Below are 20030 nucleotides of genomic sequence, written 5' to 3' on the forward strand. Positions count from 1 at the left end.
GCTGAATGGAAGGCCTCTCCAGTTTGTCTGACGAACCAGTTTCAGGCTCTGTCTCGTGCTGCTACTGATCTTCGGCCTGACATGGATGCATGTCTTGTTCCAGAGGTTGCCCCTCAGTCTGCAAGATCCGGGCGGTCACTGAGGGTGGGCTTACTGGTAGTTGGGAGCTCCAACATCAGGCGCATAATGGGGCCCCTTAGGGATATGGCAGCAAGAGAGGGGAAGAAAACCAATGTGCACTCCGTGTGCATACCGGGGGGAGTCCTTCCAGATGTGGAAAGGGTCCTTCTGGATGCCACGAAGGGTACAGGGTGCACCCATCTGCAGGTGGTTGCTCATGTCGGCACCAATGATGTGTGTCGCTATGGATAGGAGGAAATCCTCTCTGGCTTCCGGCGGCTATCTGATTTGGTGAAGACTGCCAGTCTCGCTAGAGGGATGAAAGCAGAGCTCACCATCTGCAGCATCGTTGACAGGACTGACTGTGGACCTCTGGTACAGAGCCGAGTGGAGGGTCTGAATCAGAGGCTGAGACGGTTCTGCGACCGTGTGGGTTGCAGATTCCTCGACTTGCACCTTAGGGTGGTGGGGTTTCGGGTTCCGCTGGATAGGTCAGGAGTCCACTACACGCAACAAGCGGCTACACGGGTAGCAGGGGTTGTGTGGCGTGGGCTGGGTGGTTTTTTAGGTCAGATGGCCTCGGGCAAGTACAGAAAGGGCAACAGCCTTAACGGGTGTGGGGCAAAGTCAGGACATGCGGGGACCAAGTAGCAATCGGTATTGTAATTGTAAACTGTCGAAGCTGCGTTGGTAAAGTACCGGAACTTCAAGTGCTGATAGAAAGCACCAAAGCTGAAATCGTTATAGGTACAGAAAGCTGGCTGAAGCCAGAGATAAATTTTGCCGAAATTTTTACAAAGGCACAGACAGTGTTTAGAAAGGATAGATTGCATGCAACCGGTGGTGGAGTGTTCGTCGCTGTTAGTAGTAGTTTATCCTGTAGTGAAGTAGAAGTGGATAGTTCCTGTGAATTATTGTGTCCGGAGGTTACACTCAACAACTGAGCTAGGTTAATAATTGGCTCCTTCTACTGACCTCCCGACTCAGCAGAATTAGTGGCAGAACAACTGAGAGAAAATTTAGAATACATTTCACACAAATTTTCTCAGCATGTTATAGTCTTCGGTGGAGATTTAAATTTACCAGATATAGACTGGGACACTCAGATGTTTAGGACAGGTGGTAGGGACAGAGCATCGAGTGACATTATACTAAGTGCACTATCCAAAAATTACCTCGAGCAATTAAACAGAGCACCGACTCGTGGAGATAACATCTTGGACCTACTGACAACAAACAGACTCAAACTTTTCGACTCTGTATGTGCAGAACAGGGAATCAGTGATCATAAGGCCGTTGCAGCATCCCTGAATATGGAAGTAAATGGGAATATAAAGAAAGGGAGGAAGGTTTATCTGTTTAGCAAGAGTAATAGGAGGTGGATTTCAGACTACCTAACAGATCGAAACGAAAATTTCTGTTCTGATACTGACAATGTTGAGTGTTTATGGAGAAAGTTCAAGGCAATCGTAAAATGCATTTTAGACAGGTACGTGCTGAGTAAGACTGTGAGGGACAGGAAAAACCCACCGTGGTACAACAACAAAGTTAGGAAACTACTGCGGAAGCAAAGAGAGCTTCACTCCAAGTTTAAAGGCAGCCAAAACCTCTCAGACAAACAGAAGCTAAAGGATGTCAAAGTTAGTGTAAGGAGGGCTATGCGTGAAGCGTTCAGTGAATTCAAAAGTAAAATTCTATGTACCGACTTGACAGAAAATCCTAGGAAGTTCTGGTCTTATGTTAAATCAGTAAGTGGATCAAAACAGCAGATCCAGACACTCCGGGATGACGATGGCATTGAAACAGAGGATGACAAGCATAAAGCTGAAATTCTACACACCTTTTTCCAAAGCTGTTTCACAGAGGAAGACCGCACTGCAGTTCCTTCTCTAAATCCTCGCATGAAAGAAAAAATGGCTGACATCGAAATAAGTGTCTAAGGAATAGAAAAGGAACTGGAATCACTCAACAGAGGAAAGTCCACTGGACCTGACGGAATACCAATTCGATTCTACACAGAGTACACGAAAGAACTTGGCCCCCCCTTCTAACAGCCATGTACCGTAAGTCTCTAGAGGAACGGAAGGTTCCAAATGATTGGAAAAGAGCACAGGTAGTCCTAGTCTTCAAAAAGGGTCGTCCAGCAGATGCGCAAAACTATAGACCTACATCTCTGACGTCGATCTGTTGTAGAATTTTAGAACATGTTTTTTGCTCGAGTATCATGTCGTTTTTGGAAACCCAGAATCTACTCTGTAGGAATCAACATGGATTCCTGAAACAGCGATCGTGTGAGACCCAACTCGCTTCATTTGTTCATGAGACCCAGAAATTATTAGATACAGGCTCCCAGGTAGATGCTATTTTCCTAGACTTCCGGAAGTCGTTTGATACAGTTCCGCACTGTCGCCTGATAAACAAAGTAAGAGCCTACGGAATATCAGACCAGCTGTGTGGCTGGATTGAAGAGTTTTTAGCAAACAGAACGCAGCATGTTGTTATCAATGGAGAGACGTCTACAGACGTTAAAGTAACCTCTGACGTTTCACAGGGGAGTGTTATGGGACCATTGCTTTTCACAATATATATAAATGACCTAGTAGATAGTGTCGGAAGTTCCATGCGGCTTTTCGCGGGTGATGCTGTAGTATACAGAGAAGTTGCAGCATTAGAAAATTGTAGCGAAATGCAGGAAGATCTGCAGCAGATAGGCACTTGGTGCAGGGAGTGGCAACTGACCCTTAACATAGACAAATGTAATGTATTGCGAATAAATAGAAAGAAGGATCCTTTATTGTGTGATTATGATAGCAGAACACACTGGTAGCAGTTATTTCTGTAAAATATCTGGGAGTATGCATGCAGAACGATTTGAAGTGGAATGATCATATAAAATTAATTGTTCGTAAGGCGGGTACCAGGTTGAGATTCATTGGGAGAGTCCTTAGAAAATGTAGTCCATCAACAAAGGAGGTGACTTACGAAACACTCGTTCGGCATATACTTGACTATTGCTCATCAGTGTGGGATCCGTACCAGGTCGGGTTGACAGAGGAGACCCAAAGAAGAGCGGCATGATTCGTCACAGGGTTATTTGGAAACCGTGATAGCATTACGGAGATGTTTAACAAACTCAAGTGGCAGACTCTGCAAGAGAGGTACTCTGCATCGTGGTGTAGCTTGCTCGCCAGGTTTAGAGAGGGTGTATTTCTGGATGAGGTATCGAATATATTGCTTCCCCCCCCCCCCCCCCCTACTTATACCTCCCAAGGAGATCACGAATGTAAAATGAGATTCGAGTGCGCACGGAGGCTTTCAGACAGTCGTTCTTCTCGCAAACCAAACGCGACTGGTACAGGAAAGGGAGGTAATGACAGTGGCATGTAAAGTGCCCTCCGCCACACACCGTTGAGTGGCTTGCAGAGTATAAATGTAGATGTAGATGTAGAATAAGTGTTTTAATTGAATCAACTAAGAGTTCCTTGTGAAACAAGGCCAAAAACAGTGTTCATTTAGTTAATCTGATAAGCCATCACTCACAAATTCTTTTTCTTGCTGGCATTAAAGTTAACTCCACTTATTAAACACATCTGATTTATCTGGTGCACCAGCTCACAACTCATTCACTCTTCATTTACAATTAATATTACAATTTGTACTCTTGGTTGGACTCAAATTCACACTCACTGACTTTATATAACATTTATTTTTACTTTCCTTACTCATTCACTCGCTGAAGACCTACACTAACTCATACCTTTTCATTCTTTAAACTTCAACTTATCATCCATTCTCTCTCTCTCTTAAAAACTTTTTTGTAATTTAACTCACTAATACTTTTTGTAAATATACATGCTGTGATATGGCAAACAAAATAATGAATTTCAACGTACATTGTCAGGCATACCAAGCATTTTTTTTTCCATCCTTAGATAATATACATTGTATGGATGTCATCAGTGAATGTACAAATTCTGGTATGAAGTCTAAATATTTTCTTAGCAAATGCCATTTTACATTGTTTAATAAGCATAGGTATTTTGATGTAGAACTAACATACATAAATACAAAGTCCTGCATACATATTACATAAATGAAAAAAAGGTAATTTATATTGTTTAAATAAATATATTAGATGTGTTAATATGGAACTGGCAGACATAAATACATAGGCATAAATACAGAATGTTGTTGTTGTCTTCAGTCCTGAGACTGGTTTCATGCAGCTCTCCATGCCACTCTATACTGTGCAAGCCTCTTCACCTCCCAGTACCTACTGCAACCTACATCCTTCTGAATCTGCTTAGTGTATTCATCTCTTGGTCTCCCTCTACGATTTTTACCCTCCACGCTGCCCTCCAATGCTAAATTTGAGATCACTTGATGCCTCAGAACATGTCCCACCAACCGATCCCTTCTTTTTGTCAAGTTGTACCACAAACTTCTCTTCTCCCCAATCCTATTCAATACCTCCTCGTTAGTTATGTGATCTACCCATCTAATCTTCAGCATTCTTCTGTAGCACCACATTTAGAAAGCTTCTATTCTCTTCTTGTCCAAACTAGTTATCGTCCATGTTTCACTTCCATACATGGCTACACTCCATACAAATACTTTCAGAAATGACTTCCTGGCACTTAAATCTATACTCGATGTTAACAAACTTCTCTTCTTCAGAAACGCTTTCCTTGCCATTGCCAGTCTACATTTTATATCCTCTCTACTTCGACCATCATCAGTTATTTTGCTCCCCAAATAGCAAAACTCCTTTACTACTTTAAGTGTCTCATTTCCTAATCTAATTCCCTCAGCATCACCCGACTTAATTCGACTACATTCCATTATCCTCATTTTGCTTTTGTTGATGTTCATCTTACATCCTCCTTTCAAGACACTGTCCATTCTGTTCAACTGCTCTTCCCAGTCCTTTGCTGTCTCTGACAGAATTACAATGTCATTGGCGAACCTCAAAGTTTTTACTTCTTCTCCATGAATTTTAATACCTACTCCAAATTTTTCTTTCGTTTCCTTCACTGCTTGCTCAATATACAGATTGAATAACATCGGGGAGAGACTGCAACCCTGTCTCACTCCTTTCCCAACCACTGCTTCCCTTTCATGCCCCTCGACTCTTATGACTGCCATCTGGTTTCTGTACAAATTGTAAATAGCCTTTCGCTCCCTGTATTTTACCCCTGCCAACTTTAGAATTTGAAAGGGAGTATTCCAGTCAACCTTGTCAAAAGCTTTCTCTACGTCTACAAATGCTAGAAACATAGGTTTGTCTTTCCTTAATCTTTCTTCTAAGATAAGTCGTAAGCTCAGTATTGCCTCACGTGTTCCAATATTTCTACGGAATCCAAACTGATCTTCCCCCAGGTCGGATTCCACTAGTTTTTCCATTCGTCTGTAAAGTATTCGCGTTAGTATTTTGCAGCTGTGACTTATTAAACTGATAGTTCGGTAATTTTCACATCTGTCAGCACCTGCTTTCTTTGGGATTGGAATTATTATATTCTTCTTGAAGTCTGAGGGTATTTCGCCTGTTTCATACATCTTGCTCACCAGATGGAATAGTTTTGTCCAGACTGGCTCTCCGAAGGCCATCAGTAGTTCTAATGGAATGTTATCCACTCCCGGGGCCTTGTTTTGACTCAGGTCTTCCAGTGCTCTTTCAAACTCTTCACGCAGTATCGTATCTCCCATTTCATCTTCATCTACATCCTCTTCCATTTGCATAATATTGTCCTCAAGTACATCGCCCTTGTATAAACCCTCTATATACTCCTTCCACCTTTCTGCCTTCCCTTCTTTGCTTAGAACTGGGTTGCCATCTGAGCTCTTGATATTCATACAAGTGGTTCTCTTCTCTCCAAAGGTCTCTTTAATTTTCCTGTAGGCAGTATCTATCTTACCCCTAGTGAGATAAGCTTCTACATCCTTACATTTGTCCTCTAGCCTTCCTGTCGATCTCATTTTTGAGACATTTGTATTCCTTTTTGCCTGCTTCATTTACTGCATTTTTATATTCTCCTTTCATCAATTAAATTCAATATATCTTCTGTTACCCAAGGATTTCTAGCAGCCCTCGTCTTTTTACCTACTTTATCCTCTGCTGCCTTCACTACTTCATCCCTCAGAGCTACCCATTCTTCTTCTACTGTGTTTCTTTGCTCCATTCCTGTCAGTTGTTCCCTTATGCTCTCCCTGAAACTCTGTACAACCTCTGGTTCTTTCAGCTTATCCAGATCCCATCTCCTTAATTTCCCACATTTTTGCAGTTTCTTCAGTTTTAATCTACATTTCATAACCAATAGATTGTGGTCAGAGTCCACATCTGCCCCTGGAAATGTCCTACAACTTAAAACCTGATTCCTAAATCTCTGTCTTACCATTATATAATCTATCTGATAACTTTTAGTATCTCCAGGGTTCTTCCACGTATACAACCTTCTTTCATGATTCTTAAACCAAGTGTTAGCTATGATTAAGTTGTGCTCTGTGCAAAATTCTACTAGGCGGCTTCCTCTTTCATTTCTTAGCCCCAATCCATATTCACCTACTACGTTTCCTTCTCTCCCTTTTCCTACACTCGAATTCCAGTCACCCATTACTATTAAATTTTCATCTCCCTGCACTATCTGAATAATTTCTTTTATTTCATCATACATTTCTTCAATTTCTTCATCTGCAGAGGTAGTTGGCATATAAACTTGTACTACTGTAGTAGGTGTGGGCTTCGTATCTATCTTGGCCACAATATTGCATTCACTATGCTGTTTATAGTAGCTTACCTGCACTCCTATCTTTTTTATTCATTATTAAACCTACTCCTGCATTACCTCTATCTGATTTTGAGTTTGTAACCCTGTAGTCACTTGACCAGAAGTCTTGTTCCTCCTGCCACCGAACTTCACTAATTCCCACTATATCTAACTTTAACCTATCCATTTCCCTTTTTAAATTTTCTAACCTACCTGCCCGATTAAGGGATCTGACATTCCACGCTCCGATTCGTAGAACGCCAGTTTTCTTTCTCCTGATAACGACATCCTCTTGAGTAGTCCCCGCCCGGAGATCCGGATGGGGGACTATTTTACCTCCGGAATATTTTACCCAAGAGGACGCCATCATCATTTAATCATACAGTAAAGCTGCATGTCCTCGGGAAAAATTACGGCTGTTGTTTCCCCTTGCTTTCAGCCATTCGCAGTACCAGCACAGCAAGGCCGTTTTGGTTAATGTTGCAAGGCCATATCAGTGAATCATCCAGACTGTTGCCCCTGCAACTACTAAAAAGGCTGTTGCTCCTCTTCAGGAACCACACATTTGTCTGGCCTCTCAACAGATACCCCTCCGTTGTGGTTGCACCTATGGTACGGCCATCTGTATCGCTGAGGCACGCAAGCCTCCCCACCAACGGCAAGGTCCATGGTTCATGGGGGGAAATGAATAAAAAAAATATGTCAGTTATAACATAAGCTAGGTGTTACTAACAATAATCTGGCTTTCATTTAAAATATTTGTCCAAAGTGTAGAAACAATGCTCTTGCAAAAACAGTTTTAGAGTTTTTATAAAATAATGCATACTGCTAATTTCTTTTATATTCTGTGGCAGCTTATCGATTATCATGCATCTATAATCAACTGTTCTGAGCCTTTAGCTTATTCTTTCTATCTAAATGGAGGCAATGACTCAACCTTGTGTTATAATCATGAATAATGTTAAAAAGCTATAATAATCCAGATTTATTGTGATACACATTTTGGTCTGAAAAATAAACTCACAAGGAACAGTCAGAATGCATAGGTTTTTCAATAATTCTTTACAGTGAACCCATTTATTGCATTTTGTCACTATTCTTACAGTTCTCTTCTGTAATATGAAAATTGATTGTAGATCCTGGGTACTATTTACCCAAAAGATTATTCCGCAGCTAAGGATGGCGTGCACGTAACCAAAGTAAGCTAACCTTACACAGATGTCACTGCATGCTGATGCAAGAACTCTAAGCATGTAGCATGCTGTGGAGACCCTCTTTGAGTTAATGACATGTTCATTTCATTTTAGTTAGCTGTCGATGTACAGTCCTAGGAATTTAGTGCTGGTTACATCTGTTGTTGAAGTGTTGGGTAGTTTTAAATTTATGTACTTGTAGTTCTTGTTTATTCTAAAGAACATGCTGTTTGTTTTCTTAATGTTGAGACTTACTCTGTTCTCTGCAGACCATTTGTAAACATCTGCAAGTGCTTCATTGGCTTTTTCCAATAGCAAGTTAAGTGTTTTGCTGGTAATCAGTATATTACTGTCATCAGCAAAAAGTACTTTTTTTCTACATGCTCTACACATAGTGGGAAATCGTTAATATAAATTAAGAGCAATATTGGGCCCAGAACACTTCCTTGTGGGACTCTTATATTAACATACTGTGGGTAGGATAAGTGATATACCACATATTTGGATGGAAATAAAATAAAAGAAACTTCCACATGGGAAAATATATTAAAAACAAAGATGCCAAGCGGGAAAGCGCTGGTAGACAGGCACAATAAAATAAAACACACACACACACACACACACACACACACACACACACACACACACACACACACACACACACACACACACACACACACATATCCATCCGCACATACACAGACACAAGCAGACATATTTAAAGGCAAAGAGTTTGGGCAGAGATGTCTGTCGAGGCGGAAGTGCAGAGGCAAAGATGATGTTGAATGACAGGTGAGGTACGAGTGGCGGGAACTTGGAATTAGCTGGGATTGAGGCCTGGCGGGTATCGAGAAGAGAGGATATATTGAAGGGCAAGTTCCCATCTCCGGAGTTCAGATAGGTTGGTGTTGGTGGGAAGTATCCAGATAACCTGGACGGTGTAACACTGTGCCAAGATGTGCTGGCTGTGCACCAAGACATGTTTAGCCACAGTGATCCTCATTACCAACAAACACTGTCATTTTATCGTGCCTGTATACCAGCGCTTTCCCGCTTGGTACATATTTGGATGTGCTATATGAAATTTCTACTCTCTGCACTCTGTTATTTAGGTACAATTGGACCCATTTATTTACCACTCCCCTGATTCCCAGAGACACAAACATTGTGTAGATAAATGTCATGATCAATGGTACAGAAGGCCTTCGATAGATCTAGCAAAATTCCAGTTACATAACTGTCCTTGTCTTGGTGAGTCAAGCTCAATTTTTGAAAACTGAGCTATTGAGGTTTCAGTCCTTCTGCCCAGTCTGGAGCCATGCTGTTCCTTGCAAAGATTATATTTATTTAAGTAGCTCATAAGTCTATTTTTTATTAAAGTCTCCACTATATTAGAAAATGCTGGAAGTAAAGCAATTGGTCTGTAATTTTCTATGTTTTCAACATCACCTTTTTTGTGAAGAGGTGTGATTTTAGTTAGTTTCAGGTAGTCTGGGAAGCAGCCAGTCTTAAAAGACTGGTTAATGATGTCAGTTAAAGGGGATTTAATGCTGTCTATGCACCCTTTAAATACACAAACTGGAACTTCATCCAGTCCTGTTGAGGATTTGTTTTTTAATTGTTTTATGGTACTGCTTACTTCTCTATATACTGGGGAGTAGAACCACTGAATTTTTTATGCAATTTTGCACTAGAAGATCTTTTTGGAAACTTGCTCTACAGGTCTTTTGCAATGTTGGTGAAGCATGAGTTTATGGAGTTAGCCAGCTCTTTTTGATCCCTGATTGTTTTGCCTGATTTCTGGATTTTAATGTTTGAGTGTCTCTTTTTTTTTATTTCCAGTCTGACATTTAACTAAATTTAAAGCAGCTTTACTTTAGTTACTTATATTTTTTATCAGTTTGTCATTAGCTGACTTTTTAGCTGCCTGAAGTACCTTTCTGTAAATTTTTTGTAGTTTTTGTAATAGCTTATAAAACCAGTGTCACTACATCTATTCTTTATAGAGCTGAGTTGTCCGAAGGTTTGGGCAGATTCCCCTGTAATCCATTTTGTTTTGCTCTGAGCTCCAACAGGAAGTAGGACTTTGGGAAATGATTCTTCAAATTTGAACTTAAACAATGACATGAAATGACAGAACGTTTTGTTGGCATCTGTTTGTGCATATTTATTGTCCCAGGTTTCCTGACTTAACTGTACAGTAAAATTTTGCATGTCTGATTTGGAGTAGATTCTTTCATATGCATGTAGCTTGGTTGCTTTGCCCATAGGAACATTTATTTGTGCAATTTGACAAAGATGATCTGAAATTGTAGTAGTAGTAGTAGTAGTAGTAGTAGTAGTAAAGCTACATAAAATGCTCAGAAAAGCATTAGTAACATATCTATTTTTACTGTGTTTGTTAATATTTCCACATAGCAGGATGTTACTTTTAATATTTGATGCTTGCTCTAGAATCTGTATTAGTCTTGCACAGACTATATCAAAATCATCACTATAAAAACAATATACACATAATATTAAAACTTTTTTGGGAACATTTTGAGGTGATAGCTCTATTTCTGACATTTTAAAGTGTTTTTCTTCACCAAGAGAGTCAATGTCACTTCCAACCTTATATTGGAGTTCATTCTTAATATAAATAAATGACCATCCCCCTTTGGTTTAAACTCTACAATAAAAAGATGCTAGTATACAGAGTGTCCGATTTTTCTTGATCACACTATATAACTGTTTATCCAGATGCAAATTGCAAAATGTTTCAAGCAAATATTTTTTAGCTGTCAGAGGGACATCAATCAGCATGACTGCCTACGTTGTAGCTTTGTTTTTGTTTATAAAGATATGAACAGCAGTAATACTTCTTTAAATGGCACCCTGTATTTTTATTTGGTAATTCATTTCCTCTAAAGACCTATTCAAAAATTATCACAGTATACCATTCACTGAAACACAATATTATTAATTACGTAACACAACATTGACATTGACGCTCCCAGTGCTTAGTGCAGGTACTCGGAGTAATGGAACACATCCATGTGCTGACATTGTCAGAGGACAAATGTAAACATAAGCAGAATGCACACCTGTCATTCCATCAACCATCATCAGTTGAAGAGTTGTGAGAGTAGAATGTACAACAACGAAGAGAAGGTAGAAATGCTACTCATCTATTTAGAACGTAAGTTAGCAAAACAGTAATTGCAATATTGTTTTCTTACATATGGGTACATTTTGTACAGTAGTTTAGTCCTTTTAAATACTGTTGTGTAGAGTAGGCATACAGTTAAGGCTGTCCTTCCTACAAACTGCATTGGCATAACATTTCTTTTATTGTTGTTGTTGTTGTTGTTGAAGGTAGGTGAAATGATACGCAGCGGAAGTGCACAGAGAGCAATATCCTGATATGAACTCACCTTCCCGATGGAAGTTTTCTCATGTTGTTGTGACGCTTCAGGAAATCTGAAGTTTCAACCCACAACAATGCAGTCATCATAGCACTCGCACAGGTGAAGCTGCCGAAGTTACTGTTCTTGTTTCCATTGCTATGAATCCATATGTGATCACATGACACCTTGAACACAAGATTGGCATTCCTAAAACCAGTGTGCATTGTATTTTTACATGTTACTGGTTCCATCCTTACCATGTACACCCACATCATGAAGTGTATGGGAATGATTTCCAGGATTGTGTACTGTTCTTGCAGTGGGCACAAAGCAAATCCTCACCAACCTGAACTACTTCTCCAATGTTCTATTTACCAATGTATGTTACTTCTCAAACAAAAGGCAGGTAAATACAGTAACATGCATTATGGATCCAGCGACAACCCATGATGGCTTAGACAGGTGGAGCATCAGTGTCAATGGCGAGTTAACATCTGGTGTGGGATGCTTGGTAATACAATTATCGGCTCTTATTTCATCAATGGTAGTCCAAACAGCACACCGTATGCCAACTTCATCAGATGAATTCTTCCTCCTCTTCTGGATAAAGTGTCACTAAGAACCAGAATGTTTATGTGGTATCAACATGATGGATGTCCAGCACATAATGCCTTGCATTCTCATCGTGTTCTGAACTGAACGTATCCTGCCAGATGGATTGGTCGAGGAGGAACAGTTACTTAACATGCTAGCTCTCCTGATTTAAATCCTCTGGACTTTTTTCTTTGGGAATGCATTAAAGACGTTTCTATTGTGATATTCCAACAACTCCAGAGAACATGTAGGAACGTGTCATGCTTGCTTGTAATTCTCTTCAGCAGGCAACACTGGAAGCAGTAAATAATTCTTTCATGCAATGAGTGCACCAGTGTATTTGTGTCCAGGGTCACCACTTTGAGCACCTTTGAATGTTCTCCTCCTGGGCAATGGTACAGGAGATTCAGTCAATTTTGTGTTATGTTTTTATTTGGTTTTCAAAAAATGGTTCGAATGGCCTGAGCACTATGGGACTTAACATCTGAGGTCATCAGTCCCCTAGAACTAAGTTCTTAAACCTAATTTACCTAAGGACATCAGACATTCATGCCTGAGACAGGAGTCGAAGCTGCAACTGTAGCGGTCACACGGTTCCAGACTAAAGTGCCTAGAACCACTCAGCCACTCCGGCCGGCATTTTGTTTTCATTTCTTTTCTGACAACTCCAGCAAGTTGACAAGTTTGTGATCCCAGCTCAGTCAATGTTGTGTAATTAATAATGTTTCAGTGAATGGTGCACTGTGATACATTTCTGAATAAGTCTTATGGAGAGGAAATGAATTACCGAATAAAAAAATACAGGGTGCCATTTAAAGTCATACCACTGTTCATATCTTTGAAAAAAACAAAGCTACAATGAAAGCAATGATGCTGATTGATATCCCCCTAATGGCTAAAGAACATTTGCAACTCAACTTCAAGCTGCTGCACTTTGTTTTTGATACACTGAATGTTTTGGTGGAACACTGTTAGACATGTAATTGTATGTGTGGGTGTGTGTGTGTGTGTGTTTGTGTGTGTGTGTGGGTTTTTTTTTTTTTTTTTTTACACACGCACACAAGAGCACAGCTATCTGTATGAAGTGCTTCACTGCAGTTACCATTAGACACTAACGCGTTGTTTAAGCTTAAGCTACTAGAAGAATCAGCTACGTAACATAAATTAATTTGCATAAGACCATTAGCTGTTAAGCCAGTTTAGCACAAGATATATGGTAAATAAATATATACAGCATGTTTGTTTCAACCTGAGACAGCTAAATACCTCATAAAAGATGCATTGTACAAAAGAAATGTTCAAGCTCAAAAGTAAATATTAGCAAAGCGTAATCTGTCTGACATATCTGGCCACCTCCTAACTATCTGTCCTGTGTGGTTGGGGTCAATTTTGTATTTTCAAATGGGAACCCCAATTTTTATTGCAGATTTGGATTATGTGTGAAAACATACTTAAGTATTACTCGGACTATTGTTTCCCACTTGCGGTATGGCAGTGTAATCGACAAACATCAAGTGTGCCAGTTTGTTATTAAGAAACAATCCATTTGGCTCTACACGACTTTTACAATGAAAATGTAAACCTTTGTGTTCTAATGGTTAAAATTGATTGAAATTAAGCTTAATTAGAAGTTGAGACAGGCAGGTACTAGAGATGTAAAAATATCACAAGAGCCTCATAACAATACAGTGAAACATAATGTTAGTATGTCACAAGAGTCACATAAAAGTACAGTGAAAAATAATGTTAATATATTGCATCAGAATATCAGGGGGTTAAAAAACAAAGTAGATGAGCTTCTGGTTTGTTTAGAAGATATAGAAACTGAGGGTGGAATAGATGTACTATGCCTGTCTGAATATCATAGTCACAGCTATGGAAATAGTAAATGTAGCTAGATAAAAGCTATCAGCACATGTAAGAAGAGACACTATGGAGAGAGGAGGAGGTGCCATCTATGTTAAAATCTGTCATAGTGTGAAAAATTTGGAAACTAAAAAATTTTTGTGTAGAGCAACATATAGAAGCATGTGCATGTGAACTCAAACTAAATAATTGCACTTTTACAACTGTAGCCATGTAAAGGTCCCAATTGGGAAATTTTAAACTGTTTTTGAAAAACTTGGACTCTTTGATGTGCTATGTGTCAGACAGAAGAAAGGAAATTATTATTTGTTGAGATTTCAGTGTAGATTTCCTGAAAGAGTTCGATAGAAAGCTTGACCTTGATGTATTACTTGGTTCTTTCAATTTGACATCAGGTATTGATTTTCCTACTTGAGTGGTACAGGAAACTGGCACACTGATAGATAATAGTTTTATAGACGAAGATAAATTTAAACAAATAAAAGCGAATCATCTATCTGACCATGATGCACAGCTAGTTACAGTATATGATATAGCACCATGCAGTACTGAAAGACAGTCCTCCAAAATGGTGCATTCAATTAATGATTTAAAAATTCAAAATTTTAGGGAAAGCTTGCAACAGTTCGATTGGGATGAGGTGTACAGGGAACATGATGCTGATTTAAAATTTAACCTATTCCATTATACTTTTTGTGAGTATATTTGAGAACAGTTTCCCTAACAAACCGGTCAAACATAATTGTAAGAAACCATGTAAAAAGTAAAAAGCCATGGCTTATTAAAGGGATAAAAATATCTTGTAAATGAAAAGGGAAATGTATCTTATAGGTAGGAGAAGTAATGAGCCCAAGACAGTGCAACACTATAAAAACTACTGCACTGTATTAAGTCCATTATGTCTGAGATTAGCACATCTGATGATAAAATTAAAACAGTTTGGAATGTTATTAAAAGGGAAACAGGACAACTGAGAGCACAAGAAGACTGTATTTCTATCAAACACAATAAAAAGTTTAACAAGAAGTCAGAAGTAGAAAACATTTGTAATAATCATTTTTAAGTATTGTAGAGAAAATAGGATCCAGCTATTCATTAGAAAATGCAAGGCAGTATATGGAAGAGGCAGTACCTATGCAATTTGATAAAATTGAAAGTCAACCCATCTCTTTTACTGAAATTAGTAAAATAATAGTCACATACCCATCCACACACACACACACACACACACACACACACACACACACACACACACACACACGGTGTCTGTGTATGTGCGGATGGATATATGTGTGTGCGCGCGAGTATATACCTATCCTTTTTTTCCCCCTAAGGTAAGTCTTTCCGCTCCTGGGATTGGAATGACTCCTTACCCTCTCCCTTAAAACCTACATCCTTTCGTCTTTCCCTCTTCTTCCCTCTTTCCTGAAGAAGCAACCGTTGGTTGTGAAAGCTAGAAATTTTGTGTGTGTGTTATTTTATTGTGCCTGTCTACCGGCGCTTTCCTGCTTGGTAAGTCTTGGCATCTTTGTTTTTAATATATTTTTCCCATGTGGAAGTTTGTATAATTTCCCTGAATCGCTTCAGGAAAATGCCGGGATGGTTACTTTCAAAGGGCACGGTCGACTTCCTTCCCTAATCCGATGAGACCGATGACCACGCTGTCTGGTCTCCTTCCCCAAAACAACCAACCAACCCAGTTCAAAAGTAATAGCAGTGTGCATAGCTATAACACCAGGAGAGAGGATGATCTTCACTATTCAGGGTTAAATCTGACTTTGGCACAAAAAGGGGTAAATTATGCTGCCACAAAAGTCTTTGGTCACCTACCAAACAGCATCAAAAGCCTGACAGATAGCCAAAGAACATTTGAAAATAAATTAAGACTTTCTAGATGACAACATCTTCTACTCATTGGATGAATTTTTAGATATAAATTGAGGGAGGAAAAAAAAACTTAAACATTAGTGTCATGCAATATTTTGTGTAATGTAATATCTTGTACAGACATCTTTTATTAACCTGACACGTTCTTCATCATTATGAATTGTTGTATTCATGATCTATAGAACAATTATTAATCTAATCTAATCTAATTTGCGGCTGTATAGACTTTCTAAATTATACACTGTTGTGGTGAACAATTTTCAGGATGTGGTAAGGTCCACAAAATACATAAAAGAATTTACTGCTTATATTGGCTCTTCTTTGATTGTTTCCATGATATCAAAACCTTCTTGCTCAAATAAGCTTCATCTTTATCAGTCCTCTTTGATTTTTCTTTTTCTTAGCTTTTGTACTTATCTTATCCTATGCTAATTTTACAGTTTCCTGGTGGCATTTATATCTAACAAGTGTGAGGTCTAAAGTTTCTCTTATTCAATAATCTTCATTCTCTAATCTTTCTCATATTCTGCTGTGCAATTTTCATTTAAAGTGACCTCACTAAGATTCTTCACATTCTTGAAATTCTGAACACAGATTTACTTTCCAGTTATTTCCATTGAATAGGTTACTCCACAGATCATCTCTGCAGTCACTAGCTGTTACATCTTCATTGTTCTTCCCTTTCACCTCCATAGCACATCTGAACACTTTCCAACTTCAAAAACTCTGTTGTACTCTCTTCATCTTCTGACACATTTAACAGGGCATCAACAAATCTCCTCAGGATAAAAATGAGATACTTCTCTTCTACACTTGAGTCACAGCTTTGATCAAATCATCTGATGGAACATCATCAATCTCTCCCTCGTTTGCAGTTAACTTCACCTGCTGCTTCTCCCACCTGTTCCTTTTTATTCTGTAATGCTATTCCCTCTTTTTTTCAGTGACAACCAGGTCTAATGAATAACTCCCTTCTCCTGATGTTTTTACATTATCTACGAATTTTAATTTGATCTTCTTGTGCTTCAAATTCACAAGTGCAAATCTCTCCTTCAAAAGTGGTTCAATGCAACAATGTTTCAGAAAATTAAGTCCTAATATGGTTTTTCCTGTCAAATTCTTTGCAATCAAAAATTTGCACCAAATGTATGTGGACCTACAGCATAAACCTGGTTTACAGAAACTGGGACAACATTAAAATTGTTAGTTACCACTGCACCTGCTATTTTTCCTGCTATATTGATGTTCTCCTTTTTATCTTTCTTGTTTTCAGCTACTTGTCATCGCTTCTGCTTCTGTTTTGTTTGTCCTTAACATGAAATCTGCATTATATGTCTATAGTAACATAATCATTGTGATGCCAACAGGAAACAGTGTTGTCTGCTTTTTAAATCTGTAAAGATTTTGGATGCTTCTTCTGCTTGCTAAGCTTGGTACTGGTTGTAATAGAGCACCCTAACTTTAATACTGTTTCTTTCTTCAAATCAACTGCTGTCTCTCTTCCTTTTTTTACAGATGACTATTTCTCTAGGATCAATGTCACACGGACCATCATTGGCACTTTTTACCAGTGGGATGTTCTTCCCATGGGTCAATGCCAAGGTAAGCAGTGAAATTACATTTACTTTGTACAGTTCCTTCATTATTTCACATAGTTTATAGAAATTAAATGATTGTAGTAGCCTTACTGTAATTAGCCAAATCATAATGCTTCCAAAGAGCAACGTTAACAACAAAACTGAGAGTTTTCTGCAAAATTCCACACTCAGACATGCACGTACATCTATGGCTGAAATTTCATACCCATATGGAGAAGTCAGTTGTCAGACAGGGTGAGTCTATTTTGGTAAAGTGGCACTAGGCAGGAGTGCAGATGAAATTACCATTCCCTCTCAGGACTCCAATAATATGCACTCTTTACCACCCACACTGCTATTACTGCTTGTGACAACGTTTTTGAAAATAGGGGCAGGCAGGGAGGGTGGGGTGGGGTGGGGTGGGGTGAAGGATAATGCTTTAAGTCAGGTGCATGTGCTGAATCAATAGAAAGAATATGTATTCTACTGAAGCGTGTGGAACTGTTTCTCATGAAGTGTGGGATCAAGAACAAAAACAAAAACAAAAAAAAGAAAATTATGTTAATACTTGACTTACAAGTGATTAATTGGAAACTCATTTAATAATAACTCTGAGTTCTAGAATGAAACACATATCACAGCTAAGTGTGCCAAACAGTTGCACACAGTGTACCCCATCTGGCAGTGATGCAGGTGTGTGTTCTCATGTGCAAACATTCATAAAAGTGCCAGATGTGATAGCTTGTCACCACTACTTTGCACCTTTTGTTGCAGTTTGGCAGTGAATTTTGCAGCCTCTAAGGAATGAGTAAGTTCCTGCTTCATCATGTCCCATATGAGTTCTATTAGCAAGAGATCTGGTGATGTACTGGGCAGGGCAATTATACACCACGAAGAGCACACTACATTGCAGCAGCTGTAAGTGGATGTGGATTGTCCTGCTGAAAAAGCACATCACTTTCATGTTGAAGAAATGGCAGTAGCACAGGGATAACAGCCTGTGCAAAAGTAGTGGATACTGGTTACTTTAACCTGCAGAAAGATCTGATGTAACCACAAGTAATCACAATTGGCAGTGTCATGGTGTCAGTGGAAGTGTAGCCAGATTGACATATGTTCTGAGATCTGTTGCAAGCAGACAGTTCCTGATGGTCCCTGATGACACAGAAGGTGAAAATGGTGCCCAGCTCTCATTCCTGGATGATGTTCGGTCAGCCACCATTGTCTGCACACTGCATCAATCTTGATGTGCATCTGTGCTGCGCTGATGTCCAGAACTTGGTCTACCGTGGGGGAATGTTTCACAGACCACTATGGCACCCCACCATTACACTATGCCCAACATATGCTCCAGTGTGTCAACACATGCATCCAATTTCCCACAGGCCCACAGTCTGACCTCTCTCAAATGACTGAAGCTGTTCAACAGGAGTATTTATTCATTGGTGGATCATAGTTATACTATAGAATAAATGGTGCAAACACCATACATGTCTAAACTCGGACAGCTAATGCCTGCAGAATCAAAACTGAGGATGCATAGACAGACTTCCTGAGTGCCATCTGATCATCTATGTCAATGAAACTGAATCACTAACACTACAACCCCTCATTATACACATATTGTACCTAGGTGCCACTGAACACAATACTTGAGGGTGTTTCACTTTTTTTCTGGCAGTGTAGAAAACCTATGCACACTGACCTCATCTCCATGTTTCTAGCCGTCACTATCCATCACAAATAAATCCTAAATACTATGGTTCACAGAGCTCAAACTCAGTTATAAACAGCGGGGCAACACCAACAACAGTTCACAGTCTGAAGTAAGTCCAGGCAGCAAATTCACATAATAACAGCAGCTAACAACGATGGCTGGGTCAGTTATCGAAATACTGTGCATAAAATGGAAACAATGACTTGGCAGAACACCCAGAATTACACCATTAAGCAACATGGATCAAAAAACATACTACAGCCATATGAGAATCATTTCCATAGAGCATACAAAGACAGGATTAAAGTTATTACTTTCAGCATGTACAGAGTAGTTGCACCATGCTTTTGCCCTCCCCCCTCCCTCATCCATTTCACATTACTATCAGTGTTAAGTACTGAAGGGATAAACACCTCAGTCCTGAGATCTGTTATCCAGAAAGCACTGGCATTGTTTCTGTTTATTTAATTTGCTTGCTGTAGTAGAGCATCTCTGTGCCACCAGTAAATCTGGAATCATTGCGGTGGTTTCTTGATTTTCCAAAAGGCCATGCAGGTGGCATATTGCTGTCAATGATTTCAGATCTGGTGTTTAGATGTCATCTCAAATGTGAAATGTAAATCATACCTGTTGGTACAGTTGTTGAACTGGAGCACGGAATTTATCTTGTCAACCTTTGAGATGAATGAGGGTATTTGAAAGAATTTGTAATATGCCGCCAAGTCGATGGCAGTGCGATATTGTGCCCAATGTGAGGATAGCACATGGAAAACCTCTTTTCACAGGTACTTGTTGAAAGACAGCTTGTTAACGGCATGAGCTGTATGAAAAAATTTGCATTAGCAAGATGTCTTTCAGCAGGACGTGGATGACATGAGGGATCAAAAACTGGAAATTTTGTTTATTATTCAATAAAATTCTGT

General features: G+C 39.3%; 1 protein-coding gene across 2 annotated transcripts in view; it reads left to right on the top strand.

Moving 5' to 3' along the window:
- Window positions 1-20030, top strand: part of LOC126278597 (sodium-coupled monocarboxylate transporter 1-like) — a 228106-nt gene that overhangs the window by 158616 nt on the left and 49460 nt on the right. For both annotated transcript variants that reach the window (XM_049978819.1, XM_049978818.1), the window contains exon 12: window positions 17329-17415. In XM_049978819.1, the coding sequence (XP_049834776.1) occupies window positions 17329-17415 (87 nt within the window). The remainder of the gene's footprint in view (window positions 1-17328; window positions 17416-20030) is intronic.

Source organism: Schistocerca gregaria, chromosome 6, assembly GCF_023897955.1.
Source record: "Schistocerca gregaria isolate iqSchGreg1 chromosome 6, iqSchGreg1.2, whole genome shotgun sequence".
Classification (NCBI taxonomy): Eukaryota; Metazoa; Arthropoda; class Insecta; order Orthoptera; family Acrididae; genus Schistocerca; species Schistocerca gregaria.